Here is an 18,913-nt window from a genome sequence, read left to right as displayed (position 1 = left end):
ACACCATGGGTCCAGTCGAACTCCCACGCCGATCTGTAGAAAGCAACCTTAGCAACATAAAGTTTACATTACATCGACACATACTTTTCGTTCCTTGTAGTAGAGCTCCTCGCTCTCCTTGTCGCAGAGCAGGAGCACGACGGCGCCGAACAGGAAGATGGCGGCGCCCCATCCGACGCCATAGGCCCAGCCGAACTCCCAAACAGATCGGTTGCCTGCAAAAGTTACCAATATGTCATTCTATAAACTGAAATAGATGTCATATACAAAATAAACAGTGACCAAGACCTAAGCAATGCCCCCTGGAATGAATGCCTGGATGCGGGACGCTTAAGGGCTGGAATCGAACCAGCGTCCTCTGCATTCGCGGCAGAGGGCTGAAACAGGTCGGCCACCCGGGACACGGAGGCATGGGTCGAATTTTCTCGAGTATATGCAAATTCTTACGGACTTACGGTGCCCTCTAGTGTTTATTGTTGAAATAATAATTGTCAGTCACTGAAGAGGGGCCAAACACGGGATTATGGTTAAAAAATCTGTTAGAATTTGATGCATAATACAATCACTCACGCTGATTGGTGCGCGACAAATGTGCTCATAGTCGCATCCCCGGGCCTCTCGCGCGCGTCAATAATTGCGAACGATAGTAACACGGAGTATCTGAAGGTCGTATTTAAGGGAGTTTTCAGAAAATTGTGTACCCATTTAGCGTGCATGCATGGCAATTACCGGAGCGTTTACAACAACGCCAACAGCGGCGATGGAGGTACTGCTAAACCTCCCGCCGCTACATCTGGTGATACAATCTGAGGCGCGGATATCGCTACACAGGCTGGCTTTAACAGGCCTATGGAGCGGTAGCAAGCCAAATACTAAACACACAAACATGGAATGTGACAATTTCATGGAAAGGATAACGAATATGGGCTGCGATAAGATGCAACCCAAGTTTGTGTTCCGTAAGAATTTTGAAGTTAAAGTTCCAACAACGGCTGAATGGACCGAAGATCTTAAATCAGCAATCTCTGATGAAAAGGACATCATATATATATGTATGGTACACAGAAGGGTCCAAGACAGTATCTACTGTCTTCCAGGCCGAGACATACGCTATAATTGCCTGTGTGCATGAGAATATAGTTAGGCAAACCCAAGGGAAGAATATCTATATACTCAGCGACAGTCAGGCTGCACTCAAAGCGCTCACAGCGCCCTGAGTGGACTCTAGACTGGTATACAATGGTCTCCAAGCTCTGTACAAGCTTGGAACACAAAACAAAGTGCAACTGGTATGGATCACAGGGCTCGAGGGATTCATAGGCAATGAAAATGCAGATGAAGTGGCCAGAGCCGGATATGTAAGTAACCGTATAGATCCGGAACCATTCGTAGGGCTCTCACAGGGAACCATTATAACGGCTATCAAAGACCACACTAAGACCAGACACCAAAAAGAATGGGACAGTCTGACGGGTCTAAACCACTCAAAGCTCTTCATACAAGGAGTAGACTCCGGTTGGAGCAAAAAGCTATGGAAACTTAGCAGAAGACAACTCCAAATTATAACAGGGGTGTTTACGGGATCAAAGGAGTTTGGCCAGGATGGGACACTCCGACAACACCGATTGTCGAATGTGTGGCGAAGAGGAAGAGACAGTAACACACCTAATGTGTGAATGTCACGCCCTCGCCAGACAAAGAATGAAGGACTTTGGAGCAGGCTATCTGGAACCAAAGGAATTCAAAAGGCCACCCATAAGCTTCATCATCCGGCACATAGAGATGGTCAAAAAAGCTCTTGAGTAGAGGCAAAAAGTTAACACGCATAAAGATTTCATGCTTAATTGTCGTTACATACATAACTGACAGCAATTAACTTTTCTTAACAACATATGCTAACTAGATACACTATTTTCTGAAAACTCCCATAACATACGTAGGTATCATAAGTTTAACGAATTGTAAAAACAAAATACCGAAAATCACATGAATTAAGTACCGCGGTTGAAAAAGCTTATAAAAAGAGAGCAAAGAGATACCGACAAAGTAATTGATATTATTAAATATTTAAAGATAGATGTATATCAATTTCGTAGAATAACCTTCATAGAATAATTTCCCAGTATTTTCATTTCGTAGAAAACGTTTTTCCCTAGAATCATAAATTATTTCTTTGTGTTGGAAATGTTAGTGAATTATGTTTAAATAGATTTGTTTTACAACAGTTACAAGTTAAACTGACTTGACATTGATAAATGTTACTAGTTTAGTTATGGGTTAAATATCAGAATTTTCGATAACAGTTACTATCTGTGCTTCCATCTAATTAGCAAATTTGTTTAATTATGGGTGGAACAACTATTACCATTTGTACTGCAATACAACTTGTAGAACAGTAGCTTAGTAAGAAGAAATATACCATACTTACAGGATTCTTCAATCAGCTTGGGTAGGTAGGTAGGTAGGTAGGTATAGGTCATATAGTCTTAAATGCAAAATTGTATTGAGATGACATATTTCGCCGTACCCAAGCTGTTTGATAAATATTATATATTCACCCGTTATGGAAAAATGGAAAGGGTTTATAACTGCCACAAAAAATGGCCCAGGGGAACATAACCATGGCAACGAGGGACAAGAAAAAGTTGATAGACCTATGTATATCTCACCTAAATTCAGTTCTGCGGCGAAGCACACCGGGTAGATGACTAGCGCTATTAAGATGCACATCACTGCAAAAAAAGTAAACATATTAATTACAACACGTCATTGACGAGATACAAACTTTTAACTTCTACGAGTAAACCTAGATTCAGCAAGTATTTTCTATAACAAGCTGTATTTTTTTCGCAAAGATATCGGGGACTTTTTTGTGTAGAATTTAATAGACTTTAATGTTGTCTTACATCATATTTTCCTAGATACCGTAGATTTTGAGTAAAACGCGAATTTCTCCAGGATGGTACACGATTTCCAAGATCGCTGCGATTTCTCGAGGCCCCTAAATGTCAAATGGTATGGACATGAATAAGGGGCATTTAATTTACATACATACCAAATTTCAGGATTGTTCAAGAAATTTCGAGGTTCTAAAATTCTGACTGTGCTAAAAGCAATATATCAGCGCCAGTGCCTTAGTGACTGGAAGCGCCCGGTTATGTAGGCAAGTTTTCTTATGCGGGAAATTAACTAATTGTTACGTGCTTCAATTTTTGAGAAGCGTTCAAATATTGTGACGTCACAACATCAGACCGATTTTTATACGACATTGTACCCTATTATTTCTAAGAAACCGACGTCAGAATATTCATTTTCCAAGACAACGGACATTCATAAAAACAAAGTAACAAAAAGCAGACAGTAGTAGTTTACATATGTAATCGGCTATAAAATATGAATGTAAATTATACACAAAAATAAAAATCAATACTGTAATTGGACGTAATAATGAGGTGAGGGGCAGTTAATTCAAGGTGTATTTGTTTTAATTGCTTGAGACCTTTAAAAACAAAAATAATATGTTTAATGTTTCCAGATTTAGATCACCTACGTGGCGGTACAATTTCATCCAATGGATATTCCATAAATTATTAAAATGTTTTTTTTTTTTCAGCTGATAGCGACTGCCTACTTGTACGAGCTACAGCTGACCAATAGGTCATATAGTTATATTTTTATGTTATCGACAAGTATATTTTTATGACATTATGTAGCCAAGTTAAGGTGGATTTTAGAATTGTATAATGACAAAATTAAGTTAACAGATTAAATTACAAGTAAGAGTAATAATAAAAATATATACAAACACACCGCACTCTGCCATTCTCGGTGCGAAGGTGCCGATGATGCTAGCAGCATTACCACGCTGGATAACTATAGACTCGACAGCCTTTGCACCAGCAATGACTCTCCCTTCTGTCTGAGTCGACGGCCTAACTCGCGTGTTTAGCTAAGCGCTTCGCGTTTTTAGGTAGTTTATACTAAATTAAGTTATTTTTTCTCGCAGTTTGAATTAAATATGAGCAAAAACTGGACATAGACGTAAATAATAAAGTTTCTGAAAGACGTAAATAATAACAAGGCACTTTTTCATAGAACGAACGCCCAGGGGAACAGAGGACAGATGATCTCCTTCTTCCAACTACACGGAGATCCTTCTCCCGATTATGATCCCGAAAGGCTTCCTAAAGGTGCCTCCATATATAACAAAAGCGCCTCCAGCGCTTCATCTGCATATAGCTCGCGCTTACATTCTGCACACGCGCTGCAAATACAAGTACCTACTAAGTAATGCACGTGAGCTCTTCGCAGACACGCAAACACACATTCGCGACGCATTTGCCAGATCTTGATCTTGGTGTCAATGACAACTTCTGGCTGAACAATGAAGACTATGAAGAGTCCGCCGCCTGCGTCGTCGCGCACAGTCCCGCCGGAGAGTCCTTTGTGACTTTTTCCTGATAGATGAATGTAAAGCGCGGGTACATACGTGCGAGCGACATGGCGAGTACCGCGAACCGGTAGTAGCGGAACTTAGTGCGGTGGTCGGCGGCGCGCAGCCCCAGCCCCGTGAGCAGCGCGCCGCACACGTCCGCCGCCAGCGTCGCCACGCACAGCCCCGCCGACGCCCTGCGAATATAATTTACACACTTAATACCCGTTCATTGTCATTGACATCGTTCTCATTTCTCTTTTTGTAGAAAGACAAAATGAAGTCAAGACGGCCTGAAGGCCTTGAAAGGTTGAATATAAAAGAATCATTTTTACAAGCCCTATTCGACCGCAACGACAGCTTTCTTTCTAGAGTTTAGAGTTCGCCCGTGCGCTCTTAGGTAACTGATGTCCATATGCTGATTGTATGCAGGGGGGGTCACTACAATCGCTGCAAGTCCGCACTCCTCCAAAATAATAATATGGTAACCGCACATCGCTGGTGGCAGCACTGGGCGGACACATCATACTAGCTAAATGTGTAGTTACTCGAGCGTCGTAGAGTCGCAAGATTTGACTTTTTTTCTTAGATAGGAAGAAAAAAAGGTTATGAAGTTTACTTTTCTAGCGAGCAGGAAAGCATCTACAGATTGTTAAAAATTCGGGGGGTTGGTGGATAGTTAAAAAAATCTTTAAGTAGATTGTGGATTTGGTCGTTATGGTCCAAGTTGATGCTTAGATTTTTCTAACGTAATCGGACAATTACTTGTACGCATTTCCTTAATCTGCCGATCAGAAATTTGACCCCCGATTTTCACATTGTAACCGTCGGATTAAGGAAATGCATACAAATAATTGTTACATTTAGGAATTGAAATTCTGTCAGTCTGCTGCCCCGGGGTGAGATAAGTCCTGCTCCGAATAGCAGTCGTTTTTGTTTGAATATAGATATTACTCATTCTGTATTGGTCTGACCTCAGCGTCGAGCCGTGTGCGGCGTCTGAGTTATAAGTCATGCAACTGTGTGTGAACTGTATGCATCGATTACAATCGACCCTCGACCTCGAGGTTAACTCGTTCGATGACACGAGAGCTTTATTAATTTTAGTAATAATTAAAGACGTCTTGCAGACGATGTTACAAATTTATAATTACTTAATGAAAAAAACATACATATTTGTCCAATATGTATGTTTTTTTCCTGGATTCGGTAAGCTCAGTTGATCTGATGCTTCGAAGGTCGGAAGTTGGAATCCTACCCAAAGCAGTATTGTTTTTTTTTTTTCAAAAAAAAACATGCTTTTGTTCGGGAGTCTGACGATTTTAAATAAAATGTTCTATTTTAGGCGACCGTTGCAACTCAAAATTTAACATTTCAAAGGCACTAAAAAGATTGATCCTTTGAGCCCACGAATTGAGTTACCAGATACATATTTTGAATAACCCGACAAAAAAAAACCGGGGTGACCGGTTGCAGCAACTAGAATTGATATCGCTAAACGAAACATCGACAGAGAACTGTGAAACTTTCTATAAAATAAAAATTTTACGAGCATAAAATCGAAATGCAATTCGCTGTGATTGAACCATAACAACTATTTCATTGCTATCTTCGGCAAATGCAATAAAATTATCGAACACGGAGTCAGTTTGAGACGTGACAAGAATTGTCGAAAAAAGTAATGTCAAGTCAATGCGCCGTTTACTACAATAGCTTTTAATAATGTTTTTTGTAATGTCATATTTAATGTACTTCAATGTACCATGTAGAGTCTAATAGCATATTTAAGTAAATGCTTTTCACGCAGTATAAGGAATAGTTGAGACGAGTATATACTGGAAAACATACTTGTATAACTGTAGTTTGGCTTTGAGAATCTGAGTGGCCGTTGGATGGCAACAAATCAACCGCTGTAGAGCTCTTGAAACAGTCAACCACAATATACTGCTCTGTGTTAGTGAACCAGGACCTTTGCTGAAGCTATACTCCACTCTATGTACATACAAGATAAGTGTGTAGTAGACAGTGGCATTTGTTCAACTGTTTATTCTTTAGCTACTAGTATCGTATGTTTACAATACAAATATTATCAAACATTTAATGAAATGTCACTAAAATTATGGTCACTGATTTTATTCTCGAGTATTTATATTTCAATGTTCAACAATTTGCTACGATTGTAACAGAAGAGTTTGCAACGCAGCTGTCATCCTATGAGAACTATTTAACTTTCTATACAATGAAACTTCACCGAACCGACAGTTGGTGCAACTGTTCGCGGTCCCGATCATATTATAATAGTTATTGAATGGATGGACAAACTTTTGACAAAACATCTCGATAGATTTAAGATTTCCCCTGAGGGCTTCCCATCTGGCACCCTCGCCAAGGTCGTACAATTTAATTTTCGGAATATGGCGCCCCTCCGTACCGTTTGTGGGGTTATACGCTTTTACGCCTTGAACCCACACAGGTCGTGTATGCAAACGTATACTTAAAATGAAAACACTGAATATAAGAGGCGCGACGGGGGTCTCGCAGACTGCGTAGTAATAGCTATTTTGTTACGCTTGAATTTATTTCAGTAAGTTGCGTCAATGCATGATAAAATAATTATGAACCTGTCGTGCCGTAAGCGAGGCTGAAACATGTCGACTCAAGCGTAGCTTAATTACAAACACACTCACTTAATATAAGAGGTAGGCCTGGCAGCGTAGCAGCCGGGCTGTGCCGTGATGTCAAATGGCAGCGGCGTGGGAGCCTCGGGGTCTATGCAGTGCATGAAGAGCCCCTGCCGCCAGCCCGCCGCCATCAGCCAGTCCGCCGACGCCAGCCCCAGCACCATGAGGATCACAACTAGCAGACCACATATTAGGGCGATGACCTGCAAAGAGAAATTGAAACTCAGTATTGCGGAAAGAATATGTTAACAGATAACGACGATTCAGACGCCATTTATCAGACCTATTAACTTATTATATAGTGTACTAAAAGTCTTCCTAAATCATACGTCTCTAGAATAATTTAGACCCCTAAACAAAGAATTAGCATATTTGTTACATACAATATGTCCACGATGCTTCTTTGTGTATATTCATAAATGGATGAAAGACGTGCCAGAGCTGAGAGTATCTACTGCACAGGCGGGAAAAGATTAGATACCTACATATACATAAGAAACTAAAGAAATAGTAACCAAAGTCTTCGAGTTTGCTAGGACGGATTCGAAATGGCGTTAAACTTTCGCGTCTAAATAATTACTAGTTAAAACAACACAAAAATATATAATAAAATAATTGATTTGTTTCTTAGTTGCACCAATCTATGTAACAATAATCTTGTAACGATAATATCGTAATAACTAGTGAAAACATTGTTATGGCAGGTGTCTGGACGACTTTGCAATAGTTTCATTGTCCACCCCTTCAATCCATAGACCGTTTTACTGTTAACTTTTTCTACAATAGTTCCAATGGCTGCTGTGACCGGTTCATGGGTGTCTATTGTCGCGCCTGTGAACGGGTTCCAGCAGGCGTTCTACATGACATTAAAGCTCTCCAAGGGGCATCTACGTGTTGGATCTATATCCCCACGCAAGCCTAGAGATCTCGTAATATATGTAAATTATATAGATAATATATATAGAGGGAGACCCGAGCTTTGCTTGGAAAACATAAAAAACTGAAAAGCGCCCGTTTTCCCAGAGATAAGACTAGCTAAATCGATTATTGGCCCCCGAAAACCCCCCTATAGCAAATTTCATCGAAATCGTTAGAGCTGTTTCCGAGATCTCCGAATATTTATATATACGAGAATTGCTCGCACACACGATAGCCACACACTTTTACACTGTGTGCGATTTTGCAATTAAAGATGATTCTCATTACAATTTCCTAGAAAGATAACAAAGAAAGATAAGAAAGAAAGGTATTAATTGGATTGGTATATACCGGCTGTAACTATTGGCATGCGTTATTCTGAGACCACAAAATCAAACAGCGAGCTTTGAAGCCGATAACAGGATTCTGATTGTTCCAGTAGGGCAGATTGATACGACGGATCTATTGTTTTCATCAGACAGAAGTGCAGAAGAGAATATGAACCATGGAGGAATTTTCAAACAAAAAAAAAATCAACTCCATTCACTACCCTAAAACGATATTCACTGGTATATATTGGTTTTTCGTCTTGTACGGCTGGGCCTTAGGAGGATATATCCTTTAAAATATTTCTAATTTGTAACGTTCGTATAGCAAATAATTTAAACTTAGACTAAGGAAAATTTGTACTGTAATTTGATTCATGAAATAAATCTAATCGAATTCTTTAGTCTTGCTTGGCCGACACTTATTGAAAATTCTTGGAAAGGACGAATCAATACAAGCAATAGGAGGACAAGAATGTTTAAGCAATTGGTGAATTTGAAACGATGTGAAATTAAAAATTCTTCGAAACCAATGAAATTAAATACAACTAATTTCTATAAAACGAGTTATATTATTCTATTCTATTTCTACAACATTTGTCAGGTCAACTGTCATATATGTACCTAACGGGTGATAACAAAAAAATAGAATTACTTCAGAGGTGTGAAAAAATACTCATATAATTTTTTTTCGATACTTTGTTATTATTAGGCAATATATACATGATAATTATTTACAATAACATTAATGGATGTTTGAATAGGGTCCGTGGTCAGCTTTTTGACGTAGTTTAGATATACAGTTCGAATAAGACCTTTGGACATCGTTTTTGTTTATCGGACATTATTTTAGTCATTTTTATTAGCTGGGCACAATTTTCAGCTCTCCAATTATTTTTATACACTCAACTACTTATACTTAAACAGCCAAAAAAACTATCAATCTGCCGACATTGTGGAAGGTTTGTGGGATTTCGGACTTTCTTACATACAAATGGTATGTTATTGGAGTCCAAGAATTGTAATGTCCATAATATTCAAACTGCTCAAACTTGTCCATAATACTCGTTTTTGATGTTGCCTGGTATTGTAGAATTATTGCTAGTATGGTATCAACCATTTCCTGGTATATCAGTTTTGCTAAAAGGAACATAACTTTCATCATCCAAACTGAATGATTTCTCTTTGTAATTTCGAGTCATTTAGCGACACTACACATAATTGTCAATTTTTACTGATCAGTGTATTCGAGGGGTCTTACCTTCTTAGCAGCATTCCAGACCTATATGTTTTAATGATCGACAAATGTACGGTTGGTAACATTTAAAAATTTTGGCGGCATCTCGATGGCTCATGGAAATTCATATAATTAAGTGCTTTGGAGTCAATTCATTTGCCTTGGTTATTATCTTCGCTGGCCCACCACTACCACTTTTGCGATTTATAGTCAAGGATGTAAGACTTCTATATATATAAAGGTACATTTTTTGTACTAAAATTACCCACTGTGTCCCTTTTCCCATGTTTAAGTTAGAATTTAAAAAATGTTGAACACGTTTTTACAGAGTTTCTTGTTTTGACTCCATTCAAACAAAAACAAATGTTTAAAAAAATAAAACACTTGACATTCAAGAATATCAAAAGACCTAGCAAGAACTTTTTGTTTATGTAGATAGTTTTGTTTATAGTTTATGTAGATAGTCTTTTTTTTGTTATAACCCGCTAATTAGTCTAATTACATACGGAGAAGATATCTAATTATATCTGATCTGAAAATCGCAAGAACCATTTACTTTCTTCTTACCAGGATATATTACATTTACAAGGTTATAATTCATTTCTTATTAAACTTAGAATTTGTTAAAAAATTGGTGAGCAGTCGATGAAGATGATCCAAGGTACTTATAGGTTTTAGAAAAAAAAAACTTTTGTTTGATAACAGTTATAATAAAATACCCAAAATTTAATTTAAAAAATAGAACACTTCAAAACATACAGAAAATATTCCTAAAATCATAATTGTGGGTATAATTATATCATATTATATTAATTGCCAAACCTTAACCATATTTAGACAAGTGCTTTTTAATCCTCCGGCTGCCTCATAGCGTGACGTCCGTACAATCGATTATAGAGCGTTCAAAGTTCCACGTAAAACGGCGTTCTATGCACGTGGACAAACATGTTAAACTGAAACGATTCATTTAGTTGCTCAAGTAGAGCTCTCCCGTGATTATACCATACGTTTTAATACTAAGTTAAGCTCACGTTTTCTGATTGTGAACGGCATGTATTTTTTTGAAAAGTTATAGATTAAAAGTAATATAATTTTCAGTCTGTAAGCCACTGGCGCTAAGACAAAATATATATGTGCTCGTATAGTCCTAATCATATACGCTTCGACAAGTGTCATCACTCGTGTGTGATGCCACGTGCCAATCTTCTTTATATTATATCTAATATCAACCCTAAACGCTTTCCGAAAGCTCGTAATTGAATTCATTATGTTATTGGAAAAGCAGCCTTTTCACGTAGCAAATACGGTTGAAAACGCTGGAGCTGACTATATTTAACGATGGCAATTTCCACCTATAACAGCACATTGTAATCAGTTAATCACTTGCGTTTGGTATCCAGTCAGTGCCACCCCTGTTTGTATAGGAACTATAACAACTCCCTTTTGGGTGTAACTTAACTGAGGCGTACACAAACTCATTACGACACTGATTTAGCTGAACAAAACGTTCTGCCTGGGAAAAGTCCTACCTATTGGTAGTTTTTACAGTACATGAAACATTTTTTAGTTCTATGAATACAGTATTTTTCGTGTATTTTCAGTAATAGTACAGAAAACATTTATAACAATTAAATTAAAAAACGCGGCTCTGGTTACGCAAGGATGATAATCATATCAAATAACTTACTTAATACCTACATACCACGGAACTTCGTCATTTAAACCGTTTAAATAAATTAAATTAAATTAATTATCATTTATTTCGACCATCTGGGATCATACAACAAACATAATACATTACAAAAAATTAAATAAATAAATAAGTTAATTAATACAATTTAACAATATTCTGTTTGATTGATTAAAAAAAGCTTTTATTTCTTTAAAAGTAGTACTAAACTCCCTAAATAGTTCCATGATAATCGTTAGTTGCCAATATTTTACGTATTTACCAAAAATATGTTAAAATAAACGACAGTTTTAGGTTTATGTTAACATATTTTAACGGCAATTTAATCAATGGGTGTTTTAATTATCGTCGACAAAATTTCATCCTATTATGAATGGTTGTTAAAGATTTGACCAAAGTCCAAAACCAACAATAACGACAATTTTTGCGTGCTATTTACAAGCCCACAAATGACATAAATGCAATAAAGCCCTTAACAGCCTTTCCTTTAGTGTTATTTCATTTTTACGGCCACGCGTGCCTCCGACGTAGGACGTTAAACAGAAAATATGAAATAATTATTGCTCAGACACACACAGCATACTCATAGGTTATTAATATGGTGAGAGTTCCTCTTCCTCGTGTCAACTACAACACCAGTACTTTTTGAATTTGTATCTTTTGTTCGTTTCTAATTTCCTGGCTTTACGCCCCCTCTGAAGTCTTTGTGCAAACAAATTGAATGCGAGAATCGTTAACGAAATAAATGTCATAACTTACAATACAAAGGAAAAAATGACCAAGGCATCCAGTGCCCGGGGCTGGAATCGAACCAGCGTCCTTCGTTAAGCGACAGATGCATTGAATTGACACTTATATGTTATATCGTTTATAGTTTAAATAGTGGTCTACTTGTAACAAACACAAATTATAATATTTTCATATAAAGTTGGTAATTTAATTTGTTCTTAGAGTGCGTCGTATTTAACACCTACGAGTATTGTATGACGTAGGGGAGGTAGGGGAGCTTTGGGCACTTTTTACAAGTCTTAATAAAACCGTTAGTTTTTTACATAACCAAATTTTTGTTTTATACATCATTAGCATTAGCCCATATACAATATTTGGCTAAAAGTATAACCCAGAACACTTACACAAATATAATCAGTCTTAACATTGCAAGGGATTTTGTAAAAGTCTGTCAAAACTGTCCAAATCTCCCCATGGGTCGGGTGGTTAGGGTACCATGGTAAATTATATCAATAGTAAATAATAAAACTATAAGAACTTGCTATACAATTGAGAAAAAAAAACCCACTGTTTCAAACTATAAGCCGTGATGGGTACGACTCTGCATAGTGCATGAATGATAATAGGTTGACACCTTATTTCAACAACTTCCTGATTACAGACTTGAATGTTTCTATTTTTGTATAAAATTGCGGTGTTGTGAATTGTGATGGATTAAGGTTCGACATAATACTGGCGAAAAAACGAAACGAAGACATTAAATACAAGATTGTAGGGTATTCAAAGTGAATTGCTCATCTTCATTCCTCGTCTCACTTTACTTATTCATAAAAATATTTTTTTGTAGTCTAATATTTTACCTCAATTAATATGTTAGTATTAGCTTTCGAAAACATAACTAGATATAAATAATAGTACATTGTGCAACGAGGGAGGTAAGATAAATTTTGCAAACGAGGGGGGTCACATCATTCACAAAAGCCGCAGGCTGGAGTTCAAAGACTCGAGTTCGCAATATTCTTACCCCCGGAGTTACACACAATATTTTTCATTAGACTTGCGAAGAAAAAACTAAATTAAAGCGAAATAATTATTAAATGCGGTGGCACTTCACACATTCGTCCGTCATTTTGTACATTTTTGACAGGTTAGGTACAAAGGCACAGACCCATCCGGCGTACAGCCAAGATTGAAAATTGTGTAAACATATTTTAAACGGCTATTAAATTAATAAAATTAAATGCTTGTAAATGGAAACTCATGTATATGATGACGTTGTTATATCGTTTGAAATCACATAAATTAGTTACTGTTGCCTTTTGCACGTGCAAAACGGTCAAACAGCATGTGATGCTGACAAGTAACAAAATGATACTTAGATGATATTTGTCTGAGTGGTCAGGGCCAGATTTAGGGGAGGGCAACCGAGGCTACAGCCCCGGAGCCCCCACAATAGACTTCGGAAAATTTACCATTTTATTTGGAACATAATTTGGGGCCAGGGGGCCTCCACTCCTTTATTGCCCGAGGCCTCCAGACCTCTAAATCCGGCATTGTGAGTGGTGTTGCTAGTTAGTAAGCCAAACTACCACAGGATACAAAATTAGGTATCAACAACAAGTATCGAGTTATGATCGAAGAGTGATATAATATATTATGCAAAATAAAGATATTTTGATTTGATTTGATTTATGTTATGAGGCGGTGCACGAACCTCCCGACTGCCCAATGCTCACCTACCTCCCCTAATCGCAGGCGAATTGTGTATATCAAATTATATAAAAAGGGCAATAACGACGATTTATACGACAATATAAGGGCAATGACGTTTAATACGCGTATACCGTTAACGGCTTCTGTTACAATTATAAACAATAAACACCAGTACAATTGGACATATTTCATACTTGTAGTATATAATGGCGCTTTGTAACGCCCGTATTAAACTAGGAGTAGTGGCACGCTCGGATAACGCCGGCTCCATTTATAACAATGCTTTGACGTGAAATGTGGACTGGAATCGAGTAATGATGCATATTCTGCTCTCGTCCGCCAAAACTTGGGGTTAGATATGGTAGAATAATAATAGCTAACAGGTATATTAGGTATTAAGAATATTAACATTCATACTTTAGAACTACTATTCTTAGAAACAATTGCTATGTAATGCCGAGATGGGTCAAGAACGTTCCGGAAAATGGGCATTTTCCTGTGGTGTAGTGGAACATTTTACTAAGGCTTTTATCCTACAGGTTATAAGAATTAGGTTTGAAGTAGTTTGAACAAGCACATAAGGGTCCAGCACAAGAAAATTGGGCTTTTAAAGTCCATTATCTGAATTGTTCCCAATTTTACAGATTTCTTTTACAGATGTCTACAGGATCCCAATTCTATAAAATCATGATTCTACGGATTCCCAATTCAACAGAATCCCAACCTTGCAGGTGTTACAGGAATGTGAAAACGAGTTTTTTCATACGGGTTCCCATCTCCGTAGAGTCCCAACTATACAGATTTCCAGCACAATAGATTCCCAATCCATCTTAACAGATTTTTTATTTTAAGTGATGAAAAATTATTAAGATAAACTAAAAAAGGGATGATCGACCCTCCCCAGTCTCCCCTACTGCGTTTACATTTGTGTATGTGTACAGAACATCATTAAATACGTAAATAAATTATATTTTTTTTCAATTGTTTATACAGGATGGCAAACAAGCACACAAGCCACATGATGGTAATAGCGGTTCAAATATTTTCAAGCCATTTTTGAGGAACCCGATATATATGCGGTAGAATACACAAAGGGAGGCAAAGAAGAAATTGGGTGATAAAGAGGGATGTATATGTGGAATCTGTAGTACTGATAATCTGGTAGAAATGGGAAGCCGTAGAAATGAAAATTTGTAAGTAGTACTGATATGTTCGTCTACTTTTTTCTGAGACTACTTTTGGCTAGGCTACGTAAAGATAAGCGTGCACAGCTCCGCAGGCCAGCATCGCACGCATCGCATTAATCGGATTTTTGTATTCTTTGTATAGGCAATCACACAAGTGCGTCCACTGATTCGCACCGTACGGATCGCTTAACGGCAAGGACAACACCGATGCTCCCAGAGGCAACTTCTGCGATGCGTGCCGATGACGTCATTAAAAATTATTTATTCAGTTTCGTAATTAAATTACATAGTCTGATCTGGTGCCTCTATTTAAGTATTGTAAATACTTTTGTCATACGCATATATGTATATTCTTACTCTTCTGTAGGCAATAACGACAAATAGTTCTTCTTCGCTTTCCTCCATTCTGACAAACATATTCTACACGTACATATTCTAATCGCTACGAAAAAACGAAGTGGCATCAGCAATCCGAGGGTAAGGTCGGCAAGTGCCAACTTGCGTCGGCAAATCCATGGATGCATTATGAAACATTAATCCGTTTAATGCGATACGTCCGAGGCCTGCGATGCGGGCTTGTGGACGCTTACCTTAAGAGCCCTTAATCCTTGGAGCGTTCTCCGATTTCACGAAATAACGCTCGATAGATGGCGTTGGCGCTCGGTACGCGAGCGCCGGCAACGCGACGCGCGTTTCAATGCAGACTAGAATAATCTTGATAGTTTTCAATATAATTTCAAGCAACATTAATTTTAGTGTCATATGATATCATATGGGCACTCTTTATTTTATTGTATATGCACAGTAGTTTTTTTTTATGTACACTACTACTAAGTGTACAGACTACAGAGTGTACTATAACCCTTGCTCTTTATTCTGTCTCTTTCACACCAATGGAAAATGAAGAAGTTACTAAATGACTGCAGGTATAAATAAAGTATATTAGTGCGATAGAGAGACAGATAGTGTTTCGTTGTCGTATCGTAAACGATTGGCATGTTGGCCACACACTTGCTTAGTGCCTAGCCAAAATACCAATCGTTTGCGTATATTAGTGCGATAGAGAGAGAGTAGTGTTTCGTTGTCGTATCGTAAACGATTGGCATGTTGGCTACGCACCCATGATACCTAGCCAAGAAGCCAATCGATTGCGCATATTAGTGCGATAGATAGACAGATAGTGTTTCCTTGTCGTATCGTAAACGTTTGGCATGTTGGCTACGCACCCATGCTGCCCAGCCAAGATGCCAATCGTTTGTGCATATTAGTACGAGAGAGAGACAAATGTTTCGTTGTCGTATCGATTGGCATGGTGGCTACGCACCCATGCTGCGTAGTCAAGATGCCAATCGTTTGCGCACATTAGTGCTATAGAGTTTCAGTGTTATTTGAAATCACGTTAGGGTTTGTATTATTATTTTTGACCCGAATGAAGTCCATCCAGGTTCTTATGATGGAGTCAGGAGTTGGTCACCAGAACTCCTAATCTACTCATTATAATTCCATCGTGCTTGGGCTCAAAAGATTTGCCCTGACGAACACCATCGATCTAGATGAGGTCCAGGGTCTCATGACGGAGTCAGGAGTTGGTCACCAGAACTCCCCAGAACTCCTAATCTACTCATCATAACTCCATCGAGTTTGGGCTCAATAGATTTACCCTGATGAGCACCATCAATCTAGATGAAGTCCAGGGTCTCATGATGGAGTCAGGAGTAGGTCACTAGAACTCCTAATCTACTCATTATAATTCCATCGTATTCGAGCTCAATAGATTTGCCCTGACGAGTACCATCGATCTAAATGAAGTCCAGGGTCTCATGATGGAGTCAGGAGTTGGTCACCAGAACTCCTAATCTACTCATTATAATTCCATCGTGTTTGGGCTCAAAAGATTTGCCCTGACGAGTACCATCGATCTAGATGAAGTCCAGGGTCTCATGATGGAGTCAGGAGTTGGTCACCATAATTCCTAATCTACTCATCATAACTCCATCGTGTTTGGGCTCAATAGATTTGCCCTCACGAGCACCATCAATCTAGATGATGTTCAGGGTCTCATGATGGAGTCAGGAGTTGGTCACTAGAAATCCTAATCTACTCATTATAATTCCATCGTGTTTGGGCTCAAAAGATTTGCCCTGACGAGTACCATCGATCTAGATGAAGTCCAGGGTCTCATGATGGAGTCAGGAGTTGGTCACCAGAACTCCTAATCTACTCATTATAATTCCATCGTGTTTGGGCTCAAAAGATTTGCCCTGACGAGTACCATCGATCTAGATGAAGTCCAGGGTCCCATGATGGAGTCAGGAGTTGGTCACCATAATTCCTAATCTACTCATCATAACTCCATCGTGTTTGGGCTCAATAGATTTGCCCTCACGACCACCATCAATCTAGATGATGTTCAGGGTCTCATGATGGAGTCAGGAGTTGGTCACTAGAACTCCTAATCTACTCATTAAAATTCCATCGTGTTTGGGCTCAAAAGATTTGCCCTGACGAGTACCATCGATCTAGATGAAGTCCAGGGTCTCATGATGGAGTCAGGAGTTGGTCACCAGAACTCGTAATCTATTTATCATAACTCCATCGTGTTTGGGCTCAATAGATATACTCCGACAAGCACCATCAAATTACCATTATGATGAATAGATTAGGAGTTCTGGTGACCAACTACTGAGTCCATCATGAGACCCTCGACTTAATCTAGATCGATGGTACTCGTCAGGGCAAATCTTTTGAGCCCAAACACGATGGAGTTATGATGAATAGACTAGGAGTTCTGGTGATCAACTCCTGAGTCCATCATGAGACCCTGGACCTGATCTAGATTGATGGTGCTCGTTAGGGCAACTCTATTGAGCCCATACACGATGGAGTTATGATGAGTAGATTAGGAGTTCTGGTGACCAACTCCTGACTCCATCATGAGACCCTGGACCTCATCTAGATCGATGGTGCTCGTCAGGGCAAATCTTTTGAGCCCAAACACGTTGAAATTATAATGAGTAGATTAGGAGTTCTAGTGACCAACTCCTGACTCCATCATGAGACCCTGGACTTTATCTAGATTGATGATGCTCGTCAGGGCAAATCTATTGAGCCCAAACACGATGAGGTTATGATGAGTAGTTTAGGAGTTCTGGTGACCAACTCCTGACTCCATCATGAGACCCTGGACCTCATCTAGATCGATGGTGTTCATCAGGGCAAATCTATTGAGCCCAAACACGATGGAGTTATGATGAGTAGATTAGGAGTTCTGGTGACCAACTCCTGACTCCATCATGAGACCCTGGACCTCATCTAGATCGATGGTGCTCATCAGGGCAAATCTTTTGAGCCCAAACACGTTGGAATTATAATGAGTAGATTAGGAGTTCTAGTGACCAACTCCTGACTCCATCATGAGACCCTGGACTTTATCTAGATTGATGATGCTCGTCAGGGCAAATCTATTGAGCCCGAACACGATGAGGTTATGATGAGTAGATTAGGAGTTCTGGTGACCAACTCCTGACTCCATCATGAGACCCTGGGCCTCATCAAGATCGATGGTGTTCATCAGGGCAAATCTATTGAGCCCAAACACGATGGAGTTATGATGAGTAGATTAGGAGTTCTGGTAACCAGCTCCTGACTCCATCATGAGACCCTGGACCTCATCTAGATTGATGGTGCTCGTCAGGGCAACTCTATTGAACCCAAACACGATGGAGTTATGATGAGTAGATTAGGAGTTCTGGTGACCAGCTCCTGACTCCATCATGAGACCCTGGACCTCATCTAGATTGAAGGTGCTCGTCAGGGCAACTCTATTGAGCCCAAACACGATGGAGTTATGATGAGTAGAGTAGGAGTTCTGGTGACCAACTCCTGACTCCATCATGAGACCCTGGACCTCATCTAGATCGATGGTGCTCATCAGGGCAAATCTTTTGAGCCCAAACACGTTGGAATTATAATGAGTAGATTAGGAGTTCTAGTGACCAAC

At 38.9% G+C, this 18,913-nt stretch overlaps 1 protein-coding gene across 2 annotated transcripts in view; it reads right to left on the bottom strand.

Annotated features, from left to right (window-relative positions):
- The window catches only part of LOC133524167 (transmembrane protein 47), a 53,534-nt gene that overhangs the window by 5,385 nt on the left and 29,236 nt on the right, over nucleotides 1-18,913 (bottom strand). For both annotated transcript variants that reach the window (XM_061860032.1, XM_061860030.1), the window contains exons 3-6: nucleotides 7,120-7,316; nucleotides 4,490-4,629; nucleotides 2,670-2,732; nucleotides 85-215 (exon numbers count right to left, since the gene is read on the bottom strand). In XM_061860032.1, coding sequence (XP_061716016.1) covers nucleotides 85-215; nucleotides 2,670-2,732; nucleotides 4,490-4,629; nucleotides 7,120-7,316 — 531 coding nt within the window. The remainder of the gene's footprint in view (nucleotides 1-84; nucleotides 216-2,669; nucleotides 2,733-4,489; nucleotides 4,630-7,119; nucleotides 7,317-18,913) is intronic.

Source organism: Cydia pomonella, chromosome 13, assembly GCF_033807575.1.
Source record: "Cydia pomonella isolate Wapato2018A chromosome 13, ilCydPomo1, whole genome shotgun sequence".
Taxonomy (NCBI): Eukaryota; Metazoa; Arthropoda; class Insecta; order Lepidoptera; family Tortricidae; genus Cydia; species Cydia pomonella.
The sequence above is the reverse complement of the archived record's forward strand: the minus strand, read 5'-3'. Positions and strand labels throughout refer to the sequence as shown.